This window comes from Chelonia mydas, chromosome 1 (assembly GCF_015237465.2).
Source record: "Chelonia mydas isolate rCheMyd1 chromosome 1, rCheMyd1.pri.v2, whole genome shotgun sequence".
Classification (NCBI taxonomy): domain Eukaryota; kingdom Metazoa; phylum Chordata; order Testudines; family Cheloniidae; genus Chelonia; species Chelonia mydas.
In genome coordinates this window covers 59,765,276-59,790,117 of record NC_057849.1, presented here as the reverse complement: position 1 = coordinate 59,790,117, position 24,842 = coordinate 59,765,276, and the positions used below count along the sequence as shown (strand labels likewise).

Below are 24,842 nucleotides of genomic sequence, written 5' to 3'. Positions count from 1 at the left end.
GGGGGTGGGCTCGGTCCTCACTTTATCAACCAGGTTTCACATGGGGTTTGCTGGTGGGTGCAGCCCAGCTGTATGTGTGTGTGTGTGTATAAAAGAGGGTTCAGCTGCAGGAGCCCAGTGCTTTTCATTAGTAAATTTCAAAGTGTTTTACAATGGTCAGAATTATCCCCATTCTACAGATGGGGAAATTGAGGCACAGCGGTAACCGAGGCACAGGTGACTTGTCCAAGGTCTCCCAGTGCCAGAAAACCCAACTGTCCTGAAGAAGGGCATCATTTGCTTGGAGACACAGGGGCCGTGCCCGCCCTCCCCCCGAAGAGCCTACTGTGCACATGGCTCTGTGCGGGGCTGGAGTGGGGAGAGTTTAGACCTAAAGCCACCCCAGCAGCCCCTGTAAATAACCCCGGGGCAAAGGCCGCCTCAGCTCAGCCGCGCTCCGCCCCACCCTGAGCCGGCACTGACGGGCAGCCCCGCACCGCTCCACCAATGGGAGGACGGGGCGTGGCTCGCGGCGGCTCGGGGGTTGGCGGCGGCGCGCGGGGCGGCCTACGCAGGGCGCGGGCTGGCTGCGGAGGGTATAAATCCGCGGAGCGAAGCGGCCGCCGCGCCGTTTGATCCCGAGACCTCGGCGGGGCGGACGCCGCTGGTAAGCGCGCGTGGGGGAGGGGAGTGGGCGGCCGGCCGGGGCCGCCCCGTTCCCGGCGGCGGCGGCGGAGGAGAGGGGGGCCCTGCCCGCGTGTGGCCGGCTGGGCTCTGGCGCGTCGCCCCGTGGCGGGGCCCTGCTGTGGGCACCGCTCCTGGCTGCCCGTGGGGGCCGCTGCGCCGGCGTCTCCTCGTGCTGGAGCCCGGGTCTGAAGCACCGTCCAGGCGGCGCCGAGGGGGCGTTTTCTCGGGCGGGCTCGCTGACAGTCCCGTTCCTGGCGGGAGCCGGACACTGCCCGGTGCGCGCCTCCAGCCGGCCTGCTTGCCTCCCCTCAGCCCGCGCAGGGGTCACGTTGTCTTTACAAGTTAGCGTGGCAAGGAGGCTGACTGACGTTCCTGTTGTTGTCCCCCCTCCCGCCACCCCCGAATAAAAGCTTCAGCTCAGCTTTCTTGGGTGAAAGTGAAAACTGCCTCAGAGGGATGTGTCCTCGCCTCGGTGCCCCGCTTCACGGCATGCGTCGAGAAAGGTGCTGTTGTTCGGCCTTGCTTTCGGGAGCAGAGATCTCCTCTCCTCCTGGTGCCCTCCCAGTTTTTCAGGGGAGAGGACTAGGACAGGCTATAGGCTGACAAGTGCAGGGAACAAAGATGGCCTCATTTTGTACCACTTGTCTTTGGAAAACTACTAACGTGTGCTGTCAGCTCGGTTAAAAACTACAGAGATAGTAGTGAGAGCAGGATGAATTCCCATGTAGATTTGGGCATTGGGTAAAATATTTGAAATCTCTGTCTAGTAGCTTTTGCTTGTCCTGAGACCATTGGAAAACTGGTGTCACAAAATAATGCATAAAATAATGTGATAGGAGGGTCTGCTTTCAAACTTGCTGAGAGTCTACCACTTCCATTAAATTCATTTGGAGTTCTGGATTCTCCACACTTCTGAACATAAGGCCCAAGATTAAGAAGGCTTCCTTTTTTTTTTTTTTTGCTTTGGCAAATATGGAAGATACTAACACTAGTGGCTATGTGCCTCCCACCCTCCCCCGTCAGATTTATAAAATGAATGTTGTCTATAGAGAAGGTAGGTCATGTATTGTACCCAGCGTTTTTCATAATAAAAGAACAAGCACATTCAGTAACACTGAAATGCAAATATCTAGGTATTTGTATGCACATATGCTAGTAAGCCAATGGTACCTGTTTCTTGGTTGTAGTGTTAACTTTTTCATTGCAAAAGAACAGACCCAAAAAGTTCAGTAATGACTTACATAAAAATCACACTGGATATGAAGCCATAGTCAGATTAATATTTGCTCAGCTAGACTTGTAGAAACATAGGAGGGGAGGCACTTTTTTGATCTTAAAGGTCAATCATAATAGTATTGAGTTCTGTGCGCCTAAAATTATCCCTGATAAGTATTTGTCTTAGCCTTTTACAATCAAGGTATTGGTAGTCAAAACACTTGTTGAATATCCTGATTCAAATCCAGATGTGTGACAGCATTAATTGTCTTTCTCCTAACCAGAAAATCAATTATCACATTCTTCTTCTAAATTTTCTGAAGGTTAATGTTTTAGTTGATAATGCATTTGAGTTTGTTTTAAAATGTTCTGTTATAAGCATGCCAAGCTTCCTAATGTGTAACACAGTGCTTTGCTGTCTGTTTACTGTACCGTGACACACATAGTCTAGATCCCTTGCTGCTGTAGTAAAAAAATAAATGCATTTGAGGGAGGGATATTAGTAATAAGTTCAGAATATTGAGCAATGTCATTCCCCTAAAAATACTAAGATTTTGTATCTTTCGAATACCTAATAAAAGCCATTGCTGCCTTTTGTAGAAAGAAGAATCCAGAAGAATGTCTGCACTGAACTGGAAGCCATTTGTTTATGGAGGCTTAGCTTCAATCACCGCAGAATGTGGTAAGAAGTTAATCTTCTAACTGTTTGCATGACTTACTCTACATTAGGAGGTTCAGTTTCAACTCTCAAATGTATCTAATGTGAAAAATAAAATAGCTACTGCAGTAGATTACTAACTTACATTTAAAGTGCTTCCAGAAGAACTTAAATTTTGAAGGGCTATTGTTGCTTTTTGTCTAATGTCTATTTTTGAAGGAAAGGAAAAAAATAGTCACCAACCCAATTAATGATACTCAAGTGTTTTCATATTGCCAAATAAAAGTTTGTCATGTTAACTTGGTTTTTTAAAGAAAAAGGAATTGTTTGCTCCACGATATCCTAGAGCACTTCTTAAATTTTTATTGAAGGGGGAAGCCTTGAACGCTGGATTTTTTGTGTGAATGTATGTGGCATTGAGATCTGGAAGTGTGGTATTGGAAATAGTACTGATCTTGTTGGCTTTAGGTCTCATGTGACAAGTAATTTCAATTTAGTCTGTTGAATTTTTGAACAGAATTTTACAGATGGTAAAGATATAGAAAATAGAAATAACAGCAGTCAAGTAAATGGTGAACTAGAGTGTTGCATCTACACTTATTTATATGAGAATTTTCCTGGTTATTTATAGCTGTCCAGTAGAGTATTATGATAAAATATGGTGGTGATCTCATAACAGAGGTTAAAACACAAATAGAGATTATAGGGGATAGATGTGAAGAAGCAGCCATTTCTTCCTCAGGCCTCAAGAGAATTTGTGTAACACATTATCAGGAGCAATTTTTTTTGGAAGGAATAATTTTCTTAAGATTTGTAGATAATAAGTGCCCATATGGCTTCTGATTCCCAAAATGTTTGCCCTTGTGTACAGCTTGAAACATCTAACAGTAAAATAAAATCATGATAGCCTTTCAATTCACTTATCATGTGTATAATTTAGCATGCACACAGTCTAGATTGGCTGAATCACATTTTTCACTAACTACAAGTAACACAACACATCAGTGCAACTACAGATATGAACAAGGATTGCTTATATGAGTAAGGGTCTTCAGAATTTGGCTCTAAATAGGTGCAGTTTAAGAGCAGACTCCCAAAGTTCATTTTCTGTGAGATTATACATCAATAGCTGTGTTGTTACTTGTAGTTAGTGAAAATGATCAAGGGGATTTGCAGGTCCAGGCCTTCGGTTTCTTATGTGATTTGTAGCAGAAGTTTCTGCTTTGAGTCTATATAACTTGATATTGAAGCACTGGCTGCCATTGTAGAGCTTTCTATAAAGCCATTTGAATGTAAATAACTGGCTTTGTTAGCCTGCAACTAATTATACATTTTCTTTTGTCTTTAGAAAACACTGAGGTTCTACATTATGTTAACATTTTGGTTTATGATGTATCTGCTTTGGGTAGACAAATGTTTTATGTTAAATTAATATACTTTTTCCTCCCCTGACTTTAAGGTACTTTCCCAATTGATCTCACCAAAACACGTCTCCAGGTTCAAGGTCAAACTAATGATGCCAAATTTAAAGAGATCCGTTACAGAGGAATGGTGCATGCACTAGTGAGGATATGGAAAGAAGAAGGGTTGAAAGCACTGTATTCTGGGTAAAATATACTTTATGTAACCAGTTTGCATTTGTGAATTTTGGGACAGTTTATGAAAAAATACTGTCACATACAATGGTATTGGATTTTAACTAAAAAAAAATTTATTGCCCCACTTAAAAAAGAGATCATGAGGGAGAGGCAGGCCATATCTGACCAAGTATTTGAATAGAAATGGTTCAGAATATAGGGCATAATTTCAAAGTACAATATTTTTACATCATGGTAATTGCTATATGTGAATGGCATTTTATTTTTTAATAAACTTTACCCACTGTAGTAGAAGGGAGGTTTTTTGAAGTTTGCTTTGAGATCGTAGGTGTACTGTTATAACTGTAGTTCACAATGCATTATATTTTTGGAAAATGCATCCGAATAGACCAATAAAATACCATATAACTTCCATGTAAGTTATTGTGAAAAGTCATTTTTACTATTATATCATACGATAAACCCTCTATCAGCTAAGGTAAGTCAGATACTTCATTTCATATTAGTGATGGCAAAAGTAAATTTAAATCCTAACTTCCTTCACCAAGTGATAACTAACTTCATTTGTGTGGTGGTGTTGGGAATCCATTTGTAGGGTTAACATCTCTACTGAACTGATGATTAATACAAGCATGAGCTAGCATAGAAATGAAGAGTGAGCGTGGTACGTTTGTATTAGAGCTTAGGTGTAAACTTGTAGTAGCAAAATTATCTATGTCATAGTATATCGTCACACATGCAATGCATCAATTATAACAATAGCAGTAAAAATCCATTTGACTTTCACTGTTGTGATTTTTATAGGGCATTAGGTTAAAAAATCCTGTTTCTTATGAAATCAGTGATTACCTTATTTTTAAGAGATTTGTTTTCCTACACAAAAGTGAAAAACTGGTATTCTCTCATTGCAGCTGACATAATATTGAAACATGCATGTGCTTTGCATATATGTATTCAAATGTAGCTTTTATGCTTTAGCGACATCATGTTTTAAACTCGCACTGTTAATGTCAGGCGGTACTTTCAAAGTACCACATCAAGTTACAGGAAATTATAATTACTGTTTTAAAACATTATTCAGAGAATATCTTTTGTTCTGTATACATTGATTTTTAGATTTTCAGCTCGTTGCCAAGTAAGAAATGATTGCCAAATCAGTACCAGTGTTCATTATGGCAATCACTGTGGTCAGGGTTTTTCCTCAGCCCTTTTAAAAGGGTCGGTAGTACCACCGCACCTTCATTTCTTCCATGCTTGACTATCATTTTTACTGCAGGCCTTCCCCCTCTCTGTCCTGATTCTGAAATCATCTGGTTTAAATGAACAAACCTTTCACTTTTAGTGCATACCCTGAGTTCAGCCTATCCTACTCTTAAAAATTCATTGAATAAACCTTATTTCTGGGTACCAAGACTTCAGGAAGCTTTGAATGTATACATTATCTGCTTCTTGCTATTTTTATAGGATTGCTCCTGCAATGTTACGCCAGGCTTCATATGGAACAATAAAAATAGGCACTTACCAAAGCTTGAAGAGAATGTTTGTTGAGCAACCAGAAGGTGAGTGGGTTTTTCAGCTTTGTTACCACTGCTTGCTAATAGATTTCATCTAAAGTTGTTTATATTGTTTCAATATCAGTCATATGATGCATACATACATTGTATTGTATCAATGAAATATATGTATGCATTAGCTTTATATTTATTCATTTTAAAAATGGTTCTGCAAATGAAATTCCAACAAAAATTGAGCTATCTTAAAAACAAAAAGAATTGACTTTGAGGGTTTGGCTACTTACTTTCAACAGCCTCTTTCATTAAAGAAGGTAAAGCATTGACTTGCACTTGATGTCTTATCACAGTGTAAAAGCCTGTGGCTGAGAATTTGTTTTTGCTTCTGGAATAGATGAAACCCTGGTGGTAAATGTATTGTGTGGCATTCTTTCGGGGGTGATTTCATCATCTATTGCCAACCCTACGGATGTTTTGAAGGTAAGTGATGTTTTTTATCAAGTTTCTATTTTCGGCATAGGTTCCTTTGTATTCTTGAGATGAGAACAGTCTACTGATAAGAACATAAGAATGGCCATACTGGTTCAGACCAAAGGTTCATCCAGCCCAGTATCCTGTCTACAGACAGTGGCCAATGCTAGGTGCCCCAGAGGGAGTGAACCCAATGGGTAATGATCAAGTGATCTCTCTCCTGCCATCCATCTCCACCCTCTGACAAACAGAGGCTAGCGACACCGTTCCTTATCCATCCTGGCTAATAGCCATTAATGGACTTAACCTCCATGAATTTATCCAGTTCTCTTTTAAACCCTGTTATAGTCCTCGCCTTCACAACCTCCTCAGGCAAGGAGTTCCACTGGTTGACTGTGCGCTGAGTGAAGAAGAACTTCCTTTTATTTGTTTTTAAACCTGCTGCCCATTAATTTCATTTGGTGCCCCTAGTTCTTATATTATGGGAACAAGTAAATACCTTTTCCTTATTCACTTCCTCCACACCACTCATGATTTTATATACCTCTATCATATCCCCCCTTAATCTCCTCTTTTCCAAGCTGAAAAGTCCTAGCCTCTTTAATCTCTCCTCATATGGGACCCGTTCCAAACCCCTAATCATTTTAGTTGCCCTTTTCTGAACCTTTTCTAATGCCAGTATATCTTTTTTTTGAGATGAGGGGACCATATCTGTACGCAGTATTCAAGATGTGGGCATGCCATGGATTTCTATAAGGGCAATAAGATATTCTCCGTCTTATTCTCTATCCCTTTTTTAATGATTCCTAATAGCCTGTTTGCTTTTTTGACTGCCGCTGCACGCTGTGTGGACGTCTTCAGAGAACTATCCATGAAGACTCCAAGATCTTTTTCCTGATTAGTTGTCGCTAAATTAGCCCCTATCATATTGTATGTATATTTGGGTTTTTTTTCCAATGTGCATTACTTACATTTTTCCACATTAAATTTCATTTGCCTTTTTGTTGCCCAATCACTTAGTTTCATGAAATCTTTTTGAAGTTCTTCACAGTCTGCTTTGGCCTTAATTATCTTGAGCAGTTTAGTATCGTCTGCAAACTTTGCCACCTCACTGTTTACCCCTTTCTCCAGATCATTTATGAATAAGTTGAATAGGATTGGTCCTAGGACTGACCCTGGGGGAACACCACTAGTTACCCCTCTCCATTCTGAATATTTACCATTTATTCCTACCCTTTGTTCCATGTCTTCTAACCGGTTCTCAATCCAGGAAAGGCTCTTCCCTCTTATCCCCTGATAACTTAATTTACGTAAGAACCTTTGGTGAGGAACCTTGTCAAAGGCTTTCTGGAAATCTAAGTACACTATGTCCACTGGATCCCCCTTGTCCACATGTTTGTTGGCCCCCTCAGAGAACTCTAATAGGTTAGTAAGACATGATCTCCCTTTACAGAAACCATGCTGACTTTTGCGCAACAATTTATGGTCTTCTATGTTGTTGACTATTTTATTCTTTACTATTGTTTCAACTAATTTGCCCAGTACTGACGTTAGACTTACCGGTCTGTAATTGCCAGGATCACCTCTAGAGCCTTTCTTAAATATTGGCGTTATATTAGCTACCTTCCAGTTATTGGGTACAGTAGCTGATTTAAAGGACAGGTTACAAACCATAGTTAATAGTTCCGCAATTTCACGTTTGAGTTCTTTCAGAACTCTTGGGTGAAAGCCATCTGGTCCCAATAACTTGTTACTGATAAGTTTCTCAATTAATTCCAAAACATCCTCTAGTGACACTTCAATCAGTGACAATTCCTCAGATTTGTCACCTACAAAAGATGGCTCAGCTTTGGGAATCTCTCTAACATCCTCGTCCGTGAAGACTGAAGCAAAGAATTCATTTAGTTTCTCTGCGATGACTTTATCATCTTTAAGTGCTCCTTTTGTATCTCGATCATCCAGGGGCCCCACTGGTTGTTTAGCAGGCTTCCTGCTTCTGATGTACTTAAAAAAACATTTTGTTATAACCTTTTGAGTTTTTGGCTAGCTGTTCTTCAGACTCCTTTTTGGCTTTTCTTATTACATTTTTACATTTAATTTGGCAGTGTTTATGCTCCTTTCTATTTACCTCACTAGGATTTGACTTCCACTTTTAAAAGATGCCTTTATCTCTCACTGTTTCTTTTACATGATGATCATTGCATGCTGTGTTCTATTGCTTTAAATATACTCACTTTGAAATTACGTACTCAGTAATTCAGAAAGGTTCCTGGGGAAAAACTGAACTGTAGAAATTTCCCTCCAGGCATGCTGGTCAGCTGGAGGCATGCAATTTGATGAAATCAGTGTCCTTGGAGGCAAGGAGAAACACTTGATTACTTACTTTTTTCTTGCTTCAGAACACAATGAACTACTAAAGTTGCTTTCCCCGCCCCTTTTGCTCCAAACTTGACGTGCTAAAGCTGCACTCTAAATTTAAGAAATCAGTGTAAGTTGACCTACACTGCTTACAATGCTGTTCATTTGAAAGTATGTAAAGGACTACTTACTAATCACTGACATCCAGAAATCTCTAGGTTGGAAGAAGCATTAGGGTTCTAGAAAAAAAATCCAGCAGGTCAGGATCTCTATTCTGTCACCTATGGAAAAACTAGTAGCACAGTGTCCCTTTGAAACAATGCCCCTGCATGGTGCATTAATGACTTAAGCAGAGTGCCACTTAGTGAAATCACCAACACCACATTTTCAGCAACTGTTTTAAAATTTGTGATTATCTCCTGTCCAAGTATTGGTAAGGTTGATCCTATTTAACTTACAAGATCATGGCCTGAGATTACTTGGCTGCTTCTGCACATGCTAAAGTTTTCTGAGGATTGAGGGGAAAAACATTGCTTTTTACATAGTGCCTAATTTTAGTCCTCCTTCCTCTCAAATAAAATAGAATGAAAACAAATTGTTTACAACTTCCCATGTCATAGAAGGGGTAGTGGAAGTATCAACACAGGTAAGCCTTTATTGGCTCTATTCTGGAATTATAGCATACAATGTGACAGAGGACAATACTCTGGACAGACTTTAATGAATTAAGTTAAATGTCACTGGAGTTCATTGTATTAAAACTGCGATTGTGTTATGAGATTGTGTACAACTTTTTAGAAGGAGGGTGATGCTAACATAATTCCTCTGGTTATTGGCCCTTTGAAGCCGCCTCTGCAGAACTTCATATATACTAGGTCAAACTGGTTTTTCCAGGAACCAATGGACAGAGAAAGGATTTTTGGATAAACAGCCTGGTTTTAAACAGGTTCAGGGCCTTTCTAACCTGCAAACGGACAGGACTTCTGGTCCAAGGTGGGTCCCAATCTTTAAGGAAGGGTTGGAAGGACTGTGACCTACTGAGGGCACATAATCTGAGCACTTGTTCTGAGTTGAAGGTGTGATCAACTTATGACCATAGGGAGCACTGCTATGTGGGTGGGATTTGAAGGACTAATCACCAATCAGAGTACTTGTTGTAGTGTGGGGGTGATCTCTGGCAAGCTTTTTAGCATGCACATATGTTTTAATGTTTTTAGTGTTTTCTCTGTAATGCTTTCTACCTTAAGAATAAATCTGCTTGCTTAGAAATAGCCGTGTGGTAACTCATAACTGACAATCACACTGTGTACTCTCAGGTGAGACTTGAATCATGCCTGCTTACAGCCTCTTTCTGAGAAAATCACATGGTCAGGAGTCTGTGCAGCCTGTAAATACCCCAGTTAGAAGGGAGAGAGATGCATGTCTCCCCCGAAGAGGCAATGGTTGGGGAGCTGGAAGCCTAGAGGGGCGTGCCCTTGCTGGATCGTAGAGGGAGAATACAGCTGCAGTTTCCCTGAACTTGTGACAGGCTCTATTCCAGAGTGATGGTATGCATGCTGGGCTGGGTGACAACACTATTAACTCCTAAAATTAGGGGTGAATTCTCATTTGCTTGTCACACTTACCATGAATCCAGCAGTTTGTCCTTGAAAAATCAGTCTTTAATTTCAAATCCAAAAAGTAAAGTACATAGTTCTTCCCAGCTGAAACTCTCATCATATTGACCTTTTGTGTTAAGATGTAGCTGGTGAGTTCAAGGGAGAACACTGTAAAGGACACCATGCAGAAGTCTTCTGTCAATCTAATCTACATGTTAGTGCACCAATTCAAAAATAGCAGTGATTTGTGGTAACTAATCTAAAAGCTATACCACGTACTAATTCAAATTCAACTATTCCAAATATAGCAGCTGCACTTGAAGGATAGCTGATATGTATCTACAGATAGGTGGTACTACCATGATGCAGTCAGTCCATACTTGTATAGTTAAGAAGCAGAGATCATATTTTGAAAATGTTTTAAACTGTAATATTTTGCAGCGCCTCTTCATAATGTTGAGAAACTAAACTGAATTATCATTTTCAGTGTTTGAAAACTGATAACCGGTTTTTTTTGGGCTGCCTTAGATCAGAATGCAGGCCCAAGGGAGTGTGATTCAAGGAGGAATGATGGGCAATTTCATACAAATTTACCAAAAAGAAGGCACTAGAGGACTATGGAAAGTAAGTTCTTCAACTGTTACACTAACTCTTCCGAGGTTGTTCTTGCAAGAGTACGTTAAAAAAAATCCATTTACTGTTCTACATATTGTTGTATATAGCTCTGCAATGTCTGCCAAAATATTGGTGTAAGATGTACCTAAAGTTGTGTATATGTATATTAATATTTTTAACTGCTATATTACTTGCCATTCAAGGGTTTCAAAAGCACTTGAGAAGTATTAATGTATGTAGATAGACTCATCACCTCTTTGGAATATTATCTCCATTTTACAAAAAGAGTGTAGTGTACAAGAGTGAGAGTTTATGGACATACTAGGGCATTGTTCAGGTTACATTGACATGACCCTTAACTCTTCACTTCCTGGTTTTCAGAGGTTTGAATGTCACTAAACTTGACATTCTGGAAGGGTTCAAGACATCACTGAGCAAAGTTAACTCCAGGTTAATGAAGTTTCTTGTCAGTGAACTTTCTAGTTTGAGTAATTTTTTTGTAGGAGTTAGTGGTCATTTACGCAGTTGTAGTTATTTCATAGGTTTGCAGTTGAGATGCTAGCATGGCTGGTGGTGATGTCTAGCTCACAGCATTTTTCATCAGAAGATCACGAAACACTTTACAGAGGAGGTTAACAACATTATATTGTTCACCCAGCAGGTCAGTGGCATAGCCAGAAATAGATCCCAGGTCTGCTGAGTCGCAGTCCCTTGGCTCTGTCTACTGGGCCACATGGTTATGTGATTCCTATATACACTTCCACCTTCCTATGCACGTTGTTATAGTGGAATGGGGACAGTGGTCATGCTTTGAAATGTTTTGGAGGATATAACTGCTGACAGTTTTGATTCCTCCTCAGCCCTATCAGGAGTTTGGGACAAACTGTGTCTATTACATGGCATTTTCAGTAACTAAGCAAGTGAGAGAAGACTGGTGTCTGTTGTTCTCCACTCTTTCCCCACCATTCCCTGCAACATCTAGCCCCAAGCCAGCATCTAGCTCACCCTCCCTTTCCAGTCCCATTTAGCCATTAGCACATAGAAGGTTGTTCCTTGCTGCATAAATATGATGTGGCACCCTCTGCTGCATACACATGATGGGCAGCACCTTACTGGAGGATTGCACACTTCCTTGGTTAGAAAGACTGGGCCCCTTTGCCCCTGCTTCAGGCAGGTTTCCCCAGCTTTCCCCTAACCTATCTGTTCTACCCCATGCAGGGGAGTCACCTTGACTCATTTCCTAGTTTTTTAGAGGTTTCAATTTGCTTTATCTTCAGGAGCCCCTTGATCCTGGCTCACATGGAGAGCAGAAAGGGGCTCCTATCCCCATCTGGTAGAACTTTCCCAGATCCTGGCACGGGGGGGGAGGGGGAGGGGAGCTGACAGGCCCCCTGCCTCCCACTCCCTCTGACTTGAGCCCCCAACCTCTTGCGCACCTCAGCCCCTCCCCCACTCCTCTGCCTTTAATCCTCCGAGCAGTTGTTTGCAGGTGTATCTTATTTTCTCCTCAGAAATAGTTTGAGCACCTTCTGAATTACCCGATGTACTCAGATTATATTTTCCCCGAACAAAAAATACCCTGGTACAAGGGGATTGTACAAAATATGCATATAGATATTTCAAAGATTTCTTCCAAATGTAGGTTTCAAACTTTATTGCCTGCGTGCAGCTCAAGTTCAATGACCGTATCATGTCCCCGTGAGCCACCCAAGTCATGTGGAAACTGGCTGACTAGAAATCTCTTGGCTAGATTTTCTGCACGTGTACTTTGTAATCTATTTGGCATGTGAACATTGAGTGCAGACCTCTCTAGAAAGTTTCTCTTTTTTGATCAACATTTTCAATATTACTTCTCCAAAGAGGTAGTGCTTGCCATGCACTATCTGGTTTAAATCTGGGGTGTGATCAAAGCCATGATTTAAGTCCCATATCTGCACAAAACACATCAGTAGAATTTGTGAACATTAAATACTGTCTCATGGTGTCTGTGTATATAATGTCTTCTGCAATTTCCACAGTATGCATCCGATGAAGTGAGCTGTAGCTCACGAAAGCTCATGCTCAGATAAATTGGTTAGTCTCTAAGGTGCCACAGGTCCTCCTTTTCTTTTTTTTAAGGGTCTTTTTTTTTTCTCAGGGACTCCTTTGCTCAAATGACCCCAAATTTGGATACTTAGCTCACCCTTTGAAGTACAGCTAATTTGAAGGCAATCAGAATAAGCATGCGGATATTAGAAACTTGGAGTTAGCCTTTAAATGATGCTTCTCAACCTTAGCTCTGCTATAAGTTATTGACAAAAGTTATCCTCTCCAGCTGAAAACTGTTACTTATATTGGTGATGGTAAAATATTTCCTTGGCACGGGGAATAGAACTCTTCCATGAACTTGAACTAATTAACCTCAAGTTATAACACTTACAAGGAGTATTGCGACAATGTAGAATTAATTTTAAATATGTATACATTTACTGGCTGACTTAAAATTGAAAGACACCTTTAAATATATTTTGGTTCAAGAGCAGGGCTGGTTTTGTTAAATAGCTTCAGTATGGGGAAGCTCGCTTCGTTAGATGAATGTCTGTGAAAGCAGGGACCAGATGGCTCTGGGGATTGGTAATTTGAATAGACTCTTGATTTATAGTCTTCTGTTTCAGATTTAGCCCAGGATGGTAGAGGAGTTGTTCAGTGGTCAGTTTCTTGTGATCCAGTGGGTTAAGGCATGTGTCTCGGAGAATGGGACCTGTGAGAATAGGATTTTATTCCAAGTTCTACCAAGAACCATGTGAACTTGAAGTAGCTACTTAAGCTGTGCACATCTTTTTCCCTTCTGCAAAACTGGAATAATTTCTGCAGAGTGGAGGAATTGGGTATTAGCCATTTAAATGGTGTGGGAAGTCCTTTGTAAAACATGTTATGATCTGCTGATGAAAAGCACTATGGTATTTAAAATAAACTGTACTTGGCATTAAATAATATTTAATGAACTTACCTTCTCACCTGTAACTGACTGGGGGTTTTCAAATTTTCAGTGTGGATTGTATTTTAGCATGTCATGGGCTGCCTCGTAAACCATTCATGATTTCAGAAAATCTCTCTGGCCACTACTGAAATTCTGTGCATGAAAAATATTTGCACTTCTACCTGTTAACAATTAGTGGTTAGTCTTTGAAAAATGCAGTCAGTCTACTTTTGCTCTCCATTTTATCTCCCCCCTCAATATTCTTGGTTTCTCTAAGCTGACTTTAAGATGAGCCAGCACCAGCCTGCCAGCTCTCAGCAGACTACCAGCAGCAGTCCATAGACTTCAGTTTGAGAACATCTGTTGCAGGTCATGGCTGAGATGTTGGTGGGGCAGTATGGGGAAGTTTGTATTGCTGCTGTGCTTTCTGTTCTGCAAATTAACTCCAGTCACCAGGTTGGTCCGTCTGGGATCTTTTACAAGCAGTACATTTACACACCTTTATACCATACACCACTTTATTTTTTAAAAAAACTTTATAAAGTGTATTTTCTCAGTATACAAAACTTGTTTTATGAATATTTCCTAGGTGCTTTTAATCTAAAATGTAATGGTATGAGTTATCTTCAACCAGACATATAAATGATGCCGTTTTTAAAATCTCAAACATTATACATTTGTTTTGCCAGGGGGTGTCCCTAACAGCTCAGAGAGCTGCTATTGTTGTGGGAGTGGAGCTGCCGGTCTATGATCTCACCAAGAAGCACATAATTATGTCTGGACTCATGGGAGACACTGTGTATACTCACTTCCTGTAAGTTTGAACAAGCATAAGAGTTAAGTTTAGAAAGATCTAGTTGTATGATTAAATCCCCTTTCAGAGGTTACACATTAATCTCTTAATGTTAGACTCTTCAGAGAATATAATTAGATCTCACATTTTTTTCTCACTATCAGTTGAGATGTAAATATACTTCTAGTGTATCTAAATGTTTACTTGTAGTATTATTTCAAATGACATTTCATGCCATGGAAGGTAATAGTTTTTTGTGCTATTTATGTAATTTTTGACCTGTGTAGACATTTTTATGGTTCAAAATACCTAAATTAGGTGTGTATATAAAGGCTGAAACTAAAATGTGTTTACTACTTTGAAAATAAAAGGATGGATTTTTAAAGTGTGAAACGTGTTCCTGATTGTTGCACTGTGTGTGTGTGTATAACAAGTCTTAGCTTGAGATATATTTTTTTCAGGTAAAACTGACTGAAAAAGTAGTTTATTGATAAAAATGCAAACACAACTTTAAAATGTCTATGCTATAGCTAAAATTTTCCATAAGGGAGGGAATGTTTCTGTATACTTCTAAGTTGGTGGTAGTAGGTCATATTTTTATAATGGTTTATCTTTCATTAGCTCAAGCTTCACCTGTGGATTAGCTGGAGCACTTGCATCAAATCCAGTTGATGTTGTGAGGACACGGATGATGAATCAGAGAAAATTTCGAGATGGAACACATTCAGGGTACAAGGGTACTTTGGATTGCTTATTACAAGTAAGTACAAAGTGTATAGCAACTAGTGGTAACTTTTATACAATCTTGTGATATCAGACATGAATTAGAGGGTTTTCTGCATTGTAGGTAGACAGTGTTCTAGGTAGAATGTAGGATCTAGGTAGGTGTTCTAGAAAGCCCCTTCTGTGGTGTAGGACTTGTAGAGAGAATTCTGGGAATAATACATTCTAACTTTTGAACTTGCTGTGCCATGTGCATCTTTCAAAAATTTGGACTCAAATCCTGCCCCACCTCTCCCACCTTCTGCTATGTAAAATCTATTCTCAGTGTTGATGAAATGGAAGGAGGTCTGCTTGCAACATGGAGGAACATATATGCATTCATTCCTGCTGGTATTTAGGTCAGGTATACTAACAGGGAATTCTTCTGATGTGAGCACACTTTTTAAAAAGGTACTGAAAAACTTATGAAAATATTTATTGAAATATTGGGACAAGGAGAAAGGAGAATATTTCAAATCCCTGAATATAGGGACCTACCAAGGTTGACGGTTCTTTATAGCTTGCATTTGCAGTTGGGATGAAGAGAGGTGTAGTATCGCCAAAAATCAATCAGTTAAAAAAAAAAATGATTTCTCACTTTTCACAGTTCTTGCTTCTACTTCCTGCTTGAAGGCAGGGGACAGGAGAATTATAGCCAGAGCAGACAGGAAGTGGTTTGTTGTATCCTAGGTTCTGACTGGCTGTGCCAAAAACAATGACTTCCCCTAGAAGGAGTCGAGTTAGATTATTTGGAGGGAGTGAGCCAGGATTGTACTGAATGGGAGACGGGGCTCCAAAAGAGAAGTGGGTAGGAAACACACAGCAACTTTTTGAAAGGGTTATGGGAAACAAAGTTAAACATCCTGTTCCTGAGTATTTGTAAGTGTAATTGGAAGCTGCTTCCAAGGAGACAGTCACCCAAAGGCTCTTACCAGGACATAATGAACTCCATTCCTCTTTTAGGTGGAGGCATTTGTGTAGTACCTTTTGCTGTTACCAGCTGCATCTTGCGTTAGTGGGTACTAAGCCCTGGTCTATGCTTAAGTTAGTTCGATGTAGCTTCACACCTCTGAGTGCCGTACCTATGCCAACCTAACTCCTGGTATAGATGTGGCTAGGCAGATAGAGAGCTTCTGTAGACCTAGCTACTGTTGCATGGGGAGATAGAAGCAGTTTTTCTGTCAGTGTAGATAATGTGTCGCTATAGAAATTTCTATGCTGCTGGTGCTATAGCATTGCCACTGTAGTGCCCTGTAGTCTATGGCTTAGGCTGGCAGTTTCCCCCTGTGGTGGCTACTGTATTGTCTCAACCCACTTTTCAGCAGTGGTCACTAACCTGTTGATCACGATTGGCTGGTCGATCCTGGAGCCTCTGCCAGTTGATCACCTGGCACCCCTCACTCCTGCACCCCAACCCCCCTGTCCCAGGCTCAGCCCAGAGTCCCCTCCCACACTCCGAATCCCTTGGCCCCAGCCTAGAGCCCGCCCCCCTTCCCAGCCCAGTGAAAGTGAGTGAGGGTGGGGAAGAGCGAGTGATGGAGAGAATGGGGAATGGAGTGGGCAGGGCAGGGCCTCGGGGAAGGGGTGGGATAGATCCTCAGTTGATTTTAAATTCAAAAAGTGATCTTGTGTGTAAAAAGATTGTAGACCACTGTCTTATAGGCTACTTGGGGAACATCTAACACAGGGCCACCTGCTGGTGAAGGAGGGAAATGGTACCAGAAGAAGCTGCTAGGGCCAGTAGGAAAGACTGATTTTGGTGATTGGTGTCTAAAGGTTCTGAATGCTATTTTGCTGTAAGCGGATTATGGGTCATTACCTCCTGCAAGGTCTCTTGGGGAGGCTGTCTTGGAAACTAACATGAATTAAATACAACCTGGCCATTTGTTTCACTTGCAGGTTTTTAAGTAACTCCCACCTGTGCCTAAATCACTGTTCAACATATTCGTAATTGATCTGGAAAAAGGGGTAAACAGTGAGGTGGCAAAATTTGCAGATAATATAAAATTACTCAAATAGTTAAGTCTAAAGCTGACCGAGAAGAATTACAAACAGATCTCACTAAATTCGGTGACTGGGAAACAAAATGGCGAAATAATTCAATGTAGATAACTGCAGAGTAATACACACTGAAAAAAATAATCCCAATTGTGCACACACAATGATGCACATTAAATTAGCTGTTAACCACTCAAGGAAGAGATCTTGGAGTCGTCATGGATAGTTCCCTGAAAACACTGGCTTAATATACAGCAGAGGTCAAAAAAGCTAACAATGTTAGGAACTTTTAAGAAAGAGATAAGATGACAGAAAATATCCAGAATGCCACTATATAAATGCATGGTGTGCCCACGCTGAATATTACATACAGCTCTGGTTGTTACTTCAAAAAAGATACCTTTTGTCACACCTTTTCCAATTCTAATGTAATAAAAATAATTAGGAGTATGGAACAGCTTCCATACAAAGAGACATTAAAAAGACATGGACTGTTCAGCTTAAAAAAGAGACAACTAAGGGGGATATGATAGAGGTCTAAAATCATGAATGATATGGGGAAAGTGAATAGGGAAGTGTGATTTACTCCTTCACATAATACAAAAACTAGGGGTCTTCCAATGAGATTCATGGGCAGCAGGATTAAAACAAATATAAGTACTTCACACAATGCACAGTCAACCTGTGGAACTCATTGCCAGAGGATGTTGTGAAGGCTAAAAGTAAAACGGGTTCAAAAATAATTTGATAAAGTCATGGAAGGGTAGGTCCATCAATGGCTATTAGCCGAGATGATCAGGGATGTAACCACATACGCTGGGTGTCCCTAAACCTGCAACTGCACTGGACTGGACTGGACTACAGGCAGGATCATTTAAGATTGCCCTGTTGTCTTCATTCCCTCTGAAGAGTCTACCACTGGCCATTGTCAGAGACAGGTTGCTGAGTTGTATGGGCCATTGGTCTGACCCAGTATGGCTGTTTTTAGGGTCTGGTGTCTTGTCATTAAATGTTGCTTTGTGTTTTAAAATATGTTTGTAAAGGTTCATGCTAAAAAAACCCAACAGCTTTTTGTAGCCCAAATAGCAACAGGAAATATTAAGGGGCAAGTAGTGTTGGTATGCCTGCCTATGCTACAGCTTTAATTTAGTACTGGAAACAGTGGCAATGAAGACATGGTAGCACAGACCTTGGTTTGGGCTAGCTGCTGGAATACATACCTAGGATCCCCAGTTGGCTTGTGTTGGGATGGCTAGCCCATTCTGTCACATCTTTACTGTTACCCTCACTAGCTAAATCAAAGCCAGTGTGGGTATGCCTAGCTCTGCTACAATTATTCCTTAATTTGTGGTGTGGACATACCCTTTGTGTTACAGATTTCAGGTGTGGGTTTCCTAGTCTTCACTGAAGAAGTTTAAACAGAGCAAGGTGTGGAATGGGGAATTAACTTGCTGTTTGGGTTCACAATGCCGCATGGGAAGTTAAATTTCCCTCCAAAAACTTTGCAATGCAAGCTGTTTCAAAAATATACTAATCTTTCCCCATAATGCATAAAACCTAATATTGTTCTTTGTATGTAGTGGATGATTGGGAAGGGAAAATTGTGGGCCCAATGTAAATGAAAGATCCCTTTTTAAAATAACACTACATAAAATTATCTTTGAAAATGAAAATTATTTCTTCAAAAAGACTCGAGTTATTGCCTGTAGTCCCATATGACTTGCTCTGTTTGAGTCTTAAAGTTATATGTTAAATGTTTCTTGTGAGAGCAGCTGAAACTTTTCAAACTTCAAAAATGTGGGGAAAGATTTTCAAAAAACAATTGCAAACCTACCCTTTTTGACTAGGTCTGATTCTTAATATTATGTCTGATATTTCATGCTCCTTTACTGGACAAAAATAACCCCCTCACTGGGCTTAAATTTAGTTTTTAATACCTCTTTACTAGTAAAGTTAAATTAGTTCTGTAATGTTGCTGTCAATGTGGATTATTTAATTTAAATATATGCTCTAAAATTAAATAATTCACATTGTTATGGTTAAAGTAAGATCTTAACTTAGTCTGGTGTTGGAAACTCCTGCTGTCCTATTGCTGATTCCACAAGAAGGTAACTGATCAGCAGGTTTAAATGCCAGACTTCCCCTGAAAGGTTTTATCAAGGTAGTCACGACACTTGTCTTTGTCCAAAACTGGATGGGCAGTAATTCTGCAACATTCCCAATCTGAGTTGCTATGAGACAAGAGACTATTACTGTGAATTGAACCAAATGTCTTCCTCCTGAGGTAGCACAGAGCACCTTGTAATTGCATTCATTATGTAAAGTATTAGCTGTTCTTTGGATATAATCTTGCAATGAAAGTTTTGTTTTACTCTTTTCTCATTCATATGCGTTTTTAAAATATTTGTTTCAGACCTGGAGGTATGAAGGCTTTTTTGCTTTATATAAAGGATTCTGGCCAAACTGGTTGAGACTTGGTCCTTGGAATATTATTGTATCCTCTTCAGAAGTATTTGGAAATATTTATTAAACTTTTTTGTGAAGAGCAGTAGGCATTGAGTAGAGAGACAATTGACTAGTGAATTGTGCTTCATATAAAACATTTGGTGTAACTTGTCAGTATAAAAGTAAATTTATTTTCCATCTCTTTATAAATGGAGTACTATGGCACCTATTAATATTCCCTAAGATTTATATAAAGCTGAACCTCTAAATATAATCTTTTTCAAAACATTTTTTCCTTTAGCTCCCAATTTACCATTTGCATGTTTTTAGATTGCAGTTTAGTTGACATAATAGTGACCAGGTCAATTAGCAATTTGGGTGGAGGGGGATGGGTGGGTGGGTTTCTGTTTGAAACTATTTCCTGCATTAATAAAACTGTTTGTAGATGGTCACAAGATCTTTTCACACACCAATTTTTAGCTTATTATACAACTTGTACAGTAGACCATTTGGCATCTGTTTATCCTTAAGTTCATTGTTTTGTGAGAAGATGAGGCACAGCTGTAATATTCCTTTCTCTCTTCCCACAAACAAGAATCTACACAGCTTCAGAGTTTCACCCACTAAGAAGATAGGAGGCAAAAAGACTGGGTTCCTCTCCTGTTGTGGCCTCTGACCTTTCCCCAATTCTAACTTTCATGTTTAAGGTGTTTGGGATAGAATTTGGGGAAGAATTAGGCTGCACTAGGAGCATCCTGTTGGTGAGAGTAACATGCACTGAAACAAGTTTCCCCATTAGCAGTTTGCTACAATGTTGCCTAGAGTTCTCTGAGCCCTCAACTATAGGGAACATTATAGCAACTGCTGGAGAGGAGTGACTTGTTTTGTGGTGGACTGGTGGTTGTGTTAGGAGGCATTTAATGGGAGACCAAAGTTCCACAGGGCTGCAGTCAGTAGTTAAGTGAATGCAGTAGGAATTATGCATCACAAGTGTGTTAAATAAAAAATGCAAATATCTGCAATTGTTTTCCTTGACTAATTGCACAGTTCTTTTTGACATACGAACAGCTGAAGAAATTGGATTTCTGAAAGATGCAAGATTGTGTAATAAATCAGTAAACTGTGCTGACATGGTATTTGAACTCAAGGCATCTTTTTAAAAATGCTCTTCAGTGTTCTCTCATCAGAGCATAGGACTTGCTCGCAAAAAGCAGGAGGATCATCAGAAGAACATTGTAAATCAAGACCATACATAAAATGATCTCAGAACTGTGGATGCTTAACTGATGTGCCAAATGCTATGCACCAATTATTGAAATGGAACTGAAAGTTGGCAATACTCCTCTATCAACTGTTTAAATGCTGTTGGACATAATGTATGGTACAACTCCAGAGGTTTTTCTGCTGAAATGTTTTTCTTCTGGATGAAATCTTAATAGGAAAAGAGCTACATCTGTTTGTCCAGAGGTAAGTAAGTACTGGAAGAGCCTCACTCTTTTGTCCATACTAATGAAACTTGATGTATTAATGTGGTCATAAATAGTTGATTAAGCTTCTGAAATTTTTGATGCCTTGGAGTTCAAGTACAAGACATTGAAAATTTTATTCCAAGTGACTCCAGGACTTTGTAAAAATACTTGTTAAATGAACTTCTGGATTCAGAGCACATTTCTGTTGCCGTCTGTCATTTAAATGTATATGTAACTTACGTTGGGAGCAATGATGCTTCAGTTTAACATGACTTGTTGTTGTCACCATTTTCCATGTTTGAGAAAGGTCTGGCATTTTTTAAGATACCTTATTCTTGGTCTTCAATAGAAGGGATTCTAACAGGTTTCATCAAGAAATTAATATCTATAGACTTCAAAAAAATGTAATAAAAATAGAGCATTCACTCTCCCATCTGCCTCCTGTGAAAGAGAGACTTAATTTTTCAATACTTGTTTGAGTCTTATGAAGAGGAACTGCTTTAAGCAGTTAGTGGCCGTCACACTTCACCTAAAAGATGCATGCCACACATTGAGGCAGTTGAACGACTGAAAGCTCAAGAAATGCAGATGCTTACATACAGAGAGCATACATCCAAAAGAGGCAATCTAATGTATTGCTACTTTCCTAAACAAGAATTGGAGAATTGTGCTCATCAGTGCTGATACTTTCATTCAGCAAAATGAGTTCAGCTGAAGTTACTTTAATAGAACTTCTTTTAAGAGCAATGTGAGTTGACTTCTTTGTAGGTTCTTCTTTTCCTTTGAATTGTGCAGGAAAACTTTCTGCCATAAACTAAAGAAAATTTAGTATCAGGGTTACTGTATGAATGCAGTTTATTCAGTTACAAAAGCATGGGAGCGAGTGAACTGAATGCCTATTCTGGATCCATTGCGGCTTGCAGTGTAGGATTATTAAGTGTACAGTTGTGGTCTATGGAGATTTCATCTTGAAACATTCATTACAATATCTGCATAGTCATACGTTGCACTTAAAGCAATTCATGTTCTAGTGTGGATTTCACTCTTAATATTTCAGTGTTTAAATGGTTGGTTTCAAGATGCACAAAGTAGGTATTTTTTAAATGCACAAGGCACTTTTCTTCTGAAAATACCAAGTGTTAAGGTAAAAGCATTACTTTTCAAAGTGTTTGAATGTTTTAAGGTAAAAATTATGATGCATAGTTATGCTCGTGTGTGCTGTCTGTATTACTGCAATTAAACTTTTGTGTAGAAATCTTTGTAAAATATTTTTTATACAGAATGTAAAACAAAATTAAGGATATATCATTTAAACTATTTAGAATGAATAAAATGCATTGTTGCTAAGTTGAGGTACATTTGCTTACAAATGGAACCTAGGGATGGTTCTGAGGCATGTGGTTAGAGTGTACTTAGGATAGTCAGTAAGAGAATATTCTGCTGGTACTGCAAACTGTATGTTGTAATTCATCATTTAGCTACATTAAAATAGAGTTCCTGTAATTAAAAATGTATATTTCAGTCACACAGTCTCAATAGGTTAATAGTAACAGAAATCAGTTGGGAAGTCTGACAAGCTAATTCACTTCCAGTTTGACAGGCTTGCAATTGCAGACCCAAGGGCTCCATGACAGAAAGGTCAGACAGTCCTTTGCATGTTCGGTACCCCCTGCTGCTTAACACCAGAATCTTTGATCCCAGTTGGAATGCCTTTGTTTGCAAAGGATTGCTGTGGGTAAAATGGACATCCTGACAGTAACTACAAGTGTTTAGAAGTCCTCACAGTTCTCACTGTCCCTCTTGTGCTGCCCTGATGTGAGGGAAGAATTGGTGATTCCCAACCTTTTCCAAACCATGAGTCCATGTTACAACAGAAAAGTCTTGGGACCACATTCCCATCTAACTATAAAGAAAAGGAACTGTTTGCAATTTCCCGGAGAGAAGCCATGCCATAGATACTTAAAACACTGGCCTACAATCCTAAATGGCATGAAGGCATCAAAATAGCCTTGCCCAGCAGTGCCAGGGCTCTTAAATAACTTTTCTTAAGGAAAAGTCTGGGGGGGGAGAAAGACATTTTAAGCTAAGTTAAATGTTTGAAATTATAAGTTGTAATTGTACTTTCATCTACACATTAGTATTAATAGTATGAGCCTCTTGCAGAAATGTTCTATATTTTTCTGGTATGATTGAATTTTCAATGCTGCTTGATATGCAGAATAGGCAGGTTACCCCAATCCACTGTACCAAAAAGTTGAGTTTGTGGGTAATGTATATGCAAGTATATTGTCTCATTTGCAGTAATGTGCACCACCTGTCAAGTGACATTACTAACCTTTCATGCTGCAACTTATCACATTGAAAGGGATATGCAAATATTCAGAAAATCACCAAAGCAGTTATCTTTATTGTGCCAAAAATATTGACTTATAGAATTGCATCACTTTGTTTTCATATTAGATCATATCAGTGTGTTCTGAAATATTGAACGTACGTTTCATTCAGCCCAATTTGTTACTGCTGCTTGTAGATTTATTGTGCTAGTGAAGTTATTTATTCATATGGAATGTTACAGGGAAACGGAATGTTTTTATGCTTTGTGTTCACATGCCTTATCTGCATGGGAAAATGTCTTATTTCAGCATAATAAATACATTTGCGGGGAGAATGTAAGATGCTTTGGCCTTTGGGGATCTAAAATAAATTTTTAACTAAACTCACTCAACTTGGTTTTCCCATTTCAACAATGCTTATTGCCTAATTAACAGTCAAGACTGTTTGTTTGTAATTCCTCTTCACCCCTGGATCTAAGTAAAACATTGTGGATTTAATTCTACCAACTTACTAATATCGTGAAAGTTTAACCATTTTTTGTCTGAGTTTTTTTAAAATGTCCTAACTCTGCTTGAAGTAGGGAGATGCTGCTGTACTGGCTGGGACAGAAGAAAGAAAGAAGGCAGGCATGTAGGGCCATATTTTTAAATGTACTTGGATGCCAAAGTACCTTTAAAAAGATGGACTTTAGTATCCCCCCTCCTCTGCTGGGAGACTCCAGTAGCTGAAGGAAAATGCCATCCTTCTGTCTCCTTCCTCCCGTATTTTGGAGATGCTGGGAGGACTACAAACTTGCTGCAGATTTTGAAGGGAGCAGAGACCTACCAATTGGAGTAGTAGAGAAAGGGGATGTGACCTAAGGGTGGATGTCAATTCTGAAGCAGTTCACTAAGAATAGCCTATTCTTGAAGCTCTAGAACTGCCCTGAGCTGGCATTTCTTTAGTAGCACAGGACGTTCCTTTCTTCCCCCTAAGGCAGTGGTTTTCAAACTGCAGGTCGTGACCCAGTACTGGGTTGAGGAATGTAAGGCACTGGGTTGCAGTGGCTCCGGTCAGCACTACCAACCGGTCTGTTAAAAGTTCTGTCGGCGGTGCTACCCGACTAAGGCAGGCTAATCCCTACCTGTTTTGACACTGTGCTGTACTCCAGAAGTGGCCAGCAGCAGGTCTGGCTCCTAGGTGGGGCGGCCACGGGCCTCAGCACGCTGCCCCAACCCTGAGCACTGGCTCTGCACTCACACTGGCCTCACTCCCAGCCAATGGGAGCTTGGGGGGGTGGGTGGTGGTGGTGCCTGTAGGTAAGAGCTGTGTGGAGCTGCTTGCGTGCCTCCGCCTTGGAGCCGGACCTGCTGCTGGCTGCTTCTGGTGCACAATGTGGTGCATGGTGCCAGA

The 24,842-nt window shown here is 40.0% G+C and overlaps 1 protein-coding gene across 3 annotated transcripts; it reads left to right on the top strand.

The window, feature by feature from the left end:
- Positions 1-487: 487 nt before the first annotated feature.
- SLC25A30 (solute carrier family 25 member 30) lies at positions 488-23,836 on the top strand. 3 transcript variants are annotated; one of them, XM_037894275.2, is made up of 11 exons: positions 493-646; positions 2,482-2,563; positions 3,999-4,146; positions 5,602-5,696; positions 6,043-6,128; positions 9,061-9,123; positions 10,604-10,699; positions 14,339-14,463; positions 15,064-15,202; positions 19,616-19,696; positions 20,695-23,836. In XM_037894275.2, exons 2-11 carry the CDS (start codon positions 2,500-2,502, stop codon positions 20,734-20,736), a joined length of 939 nt encoding a protein of 312 aa, XP_037750203.1. In that variant the 5' UTR covers positions 493-646; positions 2,482-2,499; the 3' UTR covers positions 20,737-23,836. The 3 variants fall into 3 exon arrangements, with proteins under 3 accessions (XP_037750209.1, XP_037750203.1, XP_037750195.1); XM_037894281.2 differs by lacking the exon at positions 9,061-9,123 and having other exon boundaries at positions 488-646; XM_037894267.2 differs by lacking the exons at positions 9,061-9,123; positions 10,604-10,699.
- Positions 23,837-24,842: the final 1,006 nt, after the last annotated feature.

What these genes read in the sequence shown, in the direction of transcription:
- SLC25A30 (XM_037894275.2), top strand. Translation starts at nt 2,500, where the DNA reads ATGTCTGCACTGAACTGGAAGCCATTTGTTTATGGAGGCTTAGCTTCA. An exon ending in GCACTAGAGGACTATGGAAA is followed by an intron (nt 10,700 to 14,338) that starts GTAAGTTCTTCA and finishes TTGTTTTGCCAG; the next exon opens with GGGGTGTCCCTAACAGCTCA. An exon ending in TTGGTCCTTGGAATATTATT is followed by an intron (nt 19,697 to 20,694) that starts GTATCCTCTTCA and finishes CTAATTGCACAG; the next exon opens with TTCTTTTTGACATACGAACA.